At 36.1% G+C, this 6000-nt stretch overlaps 1 protein-coding gene across 3 annotated transcripts; it reads left to right on the top strand.

The window, feature by feature from the left end:
- LOC145594613 (uncharacterized) lies at positions 1-4382 on the top strand. 3 transcript variants are annotated; one of them, XR_014102846.1, is made up of 8 exons: positions 1-295; positions 412-585; positions 671-763; positions 873-941; positions 1335-1541; positions 2482-2607; positions 2714-2951; positions 4116-4382. XR_014102846.1 is itself a non-coding variant. In XM_081650936.1 (7 exons), the coding sequence occupies exons 1-7, from the start codon at positions 44-46 to the stop codon at positions 2873-2875; spliced, it is 1083 nt and encodes a 360-aa protein (XP_081507062.1). In that variant the 5' UTR covers positions 1-43; the 3' UTR covers positions 2876-3160. The 3 variants fall into 3 exon arrangements, 1 of the variants encoding a protein (XP_081507062.1); XR_014102847.1 differs by lacking the exon at positions 4116-4382 and adding an exon at positions 3633-3748; XM_081650936.1 differs by lacking the exon at positions 4116-4382 and having other exon boundaries at positions 2714-3160.
- Positions 4383-6000: the final 1618 nt, after the last annotated feature.

The following is a 6000-nucleotide window of genomic DNA, read 5'->3' as shown; positions in this document are numbered from 1 at the left end:
TATAGTTGAGTGTAGTGGTGGTTCAACTGAGATTGAGAGGGAAATGGAGAAATTCCCAGTTATAGATCTGAACCCATACTTGGAGTGGGCTCAAAGCGGGAATGGCAATGAGGCAGAAATGCAAAAGCTGTGTTTGGAGGTTAGCCGGACACTGCAGGAGACAGGAGCTTTACTGGTGAAAGATCCCAGATGTTCTGCTCAAGACAATGATCGTTTTCTTGACATGATGGAGAAGTATTTCGAGCAAACCCCGGAATTCAAGCGCCTTCAAGAACGCCCTCTTTTGCATTACCAGGTTCATTCATTGATTCCATTGTTGTCTGTCTTTCATTCAATTGAGCTCTTTGTTGTTTTTCATTGGATTGATTCGTTTGTTTGATTGATTGATGGATTGATTGATCATCTTTCTAGGTTGGAGTTACGCCCGAAGGAGTAGAAGTCCCTCGAAGTTTGGTGGATGCAGAAATGCAACAGAATCTTAAAGCTATGTCGCCCCAAAATCAGCCATCCACCCCAACTGGGCCTGATCCTAAGTGGAGATATATGTGGAGGATTGGCCCTCGTCCGTCAAATACTCGCTTCAAGGTCTGCCTTTTATTTCACCCATTTCAATTCCAATTTTGATTTTGATTTTGATTTTGATATAAATTCTGCTTGTTTAATATTACAGGAATTAAATGCTGAGCCTGTAATTCCTGAAGGATTTCCAGAATGGAAAGAAACCATGGATTCATGGGGTCTTAAAATGATATCAGCTATAGAGGTTGTCACTCTTGTCTATTGATAATCATGTTTTTTTTATCATTCTATGGTGCTTACCTTTTTCCTTACTCTTTCACCTTATTCACATGATCACTTCCCATTGTACCTAGGTTGTTGCAGAAATGGCCGCTATCGGATTTGGCTTGCCAAAGGATGCTTTCACTTCTTTGATGAAGCAGGTATACCTGTTTTTTTATACTTTGTAATCTGACTGATTTTTTTTTTAAAGGAGGTAATGCTTCCAATGAGGGGAAGGTTAATGGTTTCACCCAATCACCCTATTCTTCCCCTTCTATGTCCCCAATTTCATATTCAAACAAGGGGAATGAATCCATCACTTGCTCTTCTCTCGCTTTCCTTCAAATGTCCGTTATCCAAAGACATTGTTAATTGATTTTTAACAGAAATTATCTATAAGGTTGGTAGTATGATATTCTATGCTCACATTATTGTTGAACAATCATTTTGTATATCCCTGTGAAGTAGTATTTACAATAGTGCATTCAAAGTATGATATGTGACCTATGATTTTCTTTTTGGACTGTTTACTGATTACTGCCTTCCTGGCACAGGGGCCGCACCTTCTTGCTCCAACGGGTAGTGACCTTCATCATCATGGACAGGAGGGGACTGTATTTGCAGGATATCACTACGACCTAAACTTCTTAACTATCCATGGGAGGAGTAGGTTTCCAGGTCTGAATATTTGGCTCAGAAATGGAGAAAAGGTGGAAGTCAAAGTTCCTGTTGGATGCCTTCTTATTCAGACTGGAAAACAGGTAAGGCAGATACAACATACACATTGACGATATTCTATATTTTGGAGTGCATAGTTTTGGCTTAACAGAAACTACCAAGAGAAGAAATTATAACCTATCCCAATCCTCTTGGATTGATATGAAAACTTCTAGGCTTCAGTGGCAAGCAACCTATCATTTTCTGTCAGGGCTGACAACTGCTCTATCTTGTATTTGCAGTGTGTCCAGCAGTAACTGGTCACTAATTCTCCTTTCGCCTGGAAATTTTTCACTTAGTAATTTTACAGCAAGGCCATACTTAGTTTTAATTGATTTGAATTGCTATATGATCAATTAAAAGTCCGTTTCAAAGGATATCTTACTGCTTTACGCCTTTATCAACATTGCGCTATTAAATGTTTTACTTAATTTCTTGTTTTCTGAGCCAAGATGCAAGGGTTTCATGGTAACTTTTCCATTAACCTGTTAGACATGTAAATGTGTTTAGTTTGGCTGTTGCTCTTTCATTTACTATGTATCATATATTCCACATGCAACTGACTGATCAAATGTACAAGTTAGATTATCTTTTACTGGTAAAGTGAGAGTGGGTAATTGGGTATATTACTTGACGACAAGTGAATTGTAACTGCTAAGTGCTAACAAATCAGTGTCTTCATACAAAAAAATACGAAGTATAAGCATTCCATCCATGTAAATAAAGAATTATGTTCATGTTACGACTGTTTCTACAGAAACAATATAAACTTCATTAACACTTTGGTAATCTGACAGCAATGCAATTTGGATTTATATTGTTATCCAGTTTTTTGAGTAACCTTCTATTTTGCTATGGGTCAATTTTGTCTTCTTTTTTATGTATTTTGTTCAGATGTTGTAAATCTTGTTACTCATTTGCACCACTTAGCTATACCAATTTTTTTGACACTTGCAGTTTCATATAACATGAATGTATTTGCAGATTGAATGGCTGACTGGTGGTGAATGCATTGCCGGAATGCATGAGGTTGTTGTGACCAAAAGGACTCTTGAAGCAATTAGATTAGCATCTGAACAAAGGCGCAGTCTGTGGAGGGTATCTTCAACTGTGAGTAGACAGCCTTATTATTCATATAATAGTTTAACGTAAACTTTCTGTAGTGAAGAGGTTAACATTTTTCTAATTAGAAATTTCTTGTGCTCATGTGTCTCAGTTGTTTGCACATGTTGCATCAGATGCTGTACTAAAGCCACTAGACCATTTTGCTAACTCTGCACTTGCAAGTATGTATCCTCCCATGTGTGCTGGGGAATTTGTTGAAAAGGAGCTTGCTGTGATAAATCTAAAAGGAAACAAAAGAGATTCTTCAAAGTAGTCCGAGCATAACATGTTGATACTATCCAGCTTACAAACATGAAACATTTTCTGAAGATTTTTTAGCAGATGTCCAGGTGAGGGGTAATTTTATTTGAGGGCATCTTGCATGGACGAGGTGTTTTTAAGTGGTTATCTACTATTTAGTTGTTCCTTAAGGCTTGTATCACTACGAACCGTGAATTTACCAAAATTGTTAAATTTGTGATCATCGGTGGACGAAATTTTTCAAATGCTGACTTCAGAATGCAGTGGCATCATTGATATGCATTTTTATTTCTGCAGACTTATGTTTTTCTATCTTATTTTCTTTTACTACAATTTTTAGTTATAACTTGTTTGAAAATTTATGGATGGCTCTTCCCCAAATTTTCTCCTGTCTAACTTTATGAGGTGGGTGCTGGGTTGATACCCTAGTTGTGTGGGAGTGCATTGCATATGAAGTGTGCAGTCACAGAATATGGGTTTTCAAACTGTTCTAGGATAGGCATGATTTATGTGATAACTTAGGAGTACAGTTGGCAGAACTCAGCATCAAAATGCTGATGTGTGGTAGGATGAAGATGCACATTGGCATGAGTGAATGTCAACTCTCCTTTATATACAATTTGATTCCCATTGATTCAAACCCTTGTATGCATCCTACTGCTGAAGGGAATTTTCACTCTAGTTGAATTATGAAGCTACCCCATTGCCATGATAAGGCTATTGTTTCTTTTGTGGTCATGATGTTAATCATGTCAGTGATGGTAAGGCAGGGCCAAGGGCTCACCTGTGGCAATACGTTCTTCTCCGCACTGGTGCAGCTAATACCATGCAGGACTGCTGTTTCCCCGTTCAGCCCTATCCCACCTAGCGAGACATGCTGTAATGCCATCAAAACTTTGGGACAGCCTTGTTTATGTGTGCTTGTCAATGGCCCCCCTATATCTGGTGTTGATCGAAGCATGGCCTTGCAGCTCCCTGACAAGTGTGCCACCAATTTTGATCCATGTAACAGTCTTCTACCTCGCTTGGTCTTGTGTTGTCTTTACCTATCTTTGTTTCTTATGCCTTGAATGTTTCAACTGATCAAACAAATTCAATGATGATGCATATGTACATGTTCTAAGTTAATTGTTTTAATTATTGAAAAAGCAGTCTTTATGTGTCTAGGAAATTCAATGATACTGCTGCATATGTACTTGTTTTAAGCTATTTGTGCTCGGAGTTTAATTTGTGCTATACATTCTCTGGTGCAGGTGAGTTAGCAAGGAAGTAACATTGGGCAGGGAGAGCTCTGAAGATGTAATAAATAATAGAGTTCTTAGAAATGCCACTTATAATATTTTCATATAATGCATGATGTAATAAGGGGGAGAATATGTATTAGCTTCTTTTAAAATTTCATCCCCTTTGCATGTCTACTTTCTCAGGCAGCTTCTCATATTGTAGCTTGTGTTTGAGATCCGGGAAAATATTAGGGTGTCGCAACAGAGTACACAATGTTATGGCTATTTGGCTTACTATTACTATTAGCTACTTTGTAATTTCGTATTTTCGTATGTGATTTGGATCATCTTCACAACTTTCATTTGTCTCTCTCATGCAAAGTGCTAACCTGATTTTATGATGCACCTTGGTGGGGCTGTCTTTTGAGATGAATGGCATGGCAGAAGGGCAGCCTGCTGGTCGAGTGGCCGGCATTGTATCCAAAAAACAATACAAAGTAAAAAATAGTGGTTAAAATGGAACGTCGACTGATATGTCCCGACATCTTTGGCCTGTGGCTGTGCTGTGTTATGGACAGAGCTTATGGGATGGATGGCAGGGTACAGCCCTGGTGGACTGGCCTGCTCAAAAGCCACCGCACTCTGTTCCAGCTGCACTATCATAATTAGGTGAACTCGCATCATCATAATTATCTTTTTCTCTTCTCTACATTTAATTTTGGATATAATAAATCTCGTCTGAAGGTTTTATTAATTTAATTTTGGAGTTGGTTTGCACAAAATGTACATTACACCAACAATCATTTTATCCATAAACCATATACATTTAAATTTAATGACAGGAAGTCAGGAACCATGCAAGAACCATACTATTATAACAGAATGAACCAATTGTTTCTGGTTTGACAAGTTTCACTACGAGCACGCTGCAGAGCCAGTTTTAGCCATTTCACACACTCACACTGTCAATTCTATATACTCTTGGCTCCTTACTATGGAGGTAGCAATGCATCAAGATTTAAGCTTGAAGAAAACTGCAACTGGCTCCATAACTGTGTTTTCCTAGGTTAAGTCTGTATGTATTCATGCATATAGCTATGCTTTGATGATGCCATTAATACTTTTACTTGTAAGGTGCTATTTTTATTTTTAATTTTTTAAATGAAAAACTGGAGTAATTAAGCTAAGTTAGGCTATCCAAATGCGCGTAAGGTTCAAAAATAATTTTTGTTAGTTTTTCATGTAATTAACAAGAGCTATCTTTTAAAAAAAAAAAGTAAAAATAAAAAAATCCCAGACTTAACATATTTGTTTTAAAAAAACCCTTAAGATATCTCTTTCATATTCAAACAAGACAAGTTCATTTGGATTTTGATTACTGTAAACATAAAAAGATTGCTGGTCATAGTCATCAGACCCAATACGCGATCCAATTAGTATTTCTAATTTTCTACTACAATTAGCATAACCTATTAGTGGAATATAGACACAAAAAGAATGTGGATGTTTGAAAAGGAAAGGTAATAACAAAAAGAATGTGATTTATAATAATTAGCATAACCAAATTAGGAACCATTTTGCTTAACTGAAATTATTTTACTAAAATCAAATTATTTATATTAAATTGAAAGTATTTTTATTGAAATTAAATTATTACGGAGTATTATTTTTATTTTTATTTTTTTGAAATAAACAGATTATTATATTTTATTTTATTTTTATTATTATACTATTTTTTATTTTTATTTATTTTTTTTACGATTCTTTATCATATTTGTCCATAAAGTCATCAAATTTGTTGATTAAAAAGTTTAAAACCTTTTTTTTATAAACTTAAATTATTTTACTAAATGAAGTACCCCGTATATGAAAATGAGGAAGAAAATAGGGCTAACACTTAAACTCTTCAACCAAA

This window comes from Chenopodium album, chromosome 19 (assembly GCF_948465745.1).
Source record: "Chenopodium album chromosome 19, dcCheAlbu1.1, whole genome shotgun sequence".
Taxonomy (NCBI): Eukaryota; Viridiplantae; Streptophyta; class Magnoliopsida; order Caryophyllales; family Amaranthaceae; genus Chenopodium; species Chenopodium album.
This window is presented reverse-complemented; position numbering and strand designations above follow the sequence as displayed.

Bases quoted from the DNA above. Each gene is read 5' to 3' on its own strand.
- LOC145594613 (XM_081650936.1), top strand. From the start codon at position 44: ATGGAGAAATTCCCAGTTATAGATCTGAACCCATACTTGGAGTGGGCT. The intron at 942-1,334 runs GTATACCTGTTT...TTCCTGGCACAG, and splicing joins TCACTTCTTTGATGAAGCAG to GGGCCGCACCTTCTTGCTCC. The intron at 2,608-2,713 runs GTGAGTAGACAG...CATGTGTCTCAG, and splicing joins TGTGGAGGGTATCTTCAACT to TTGTTTGCACATGTTGCATC.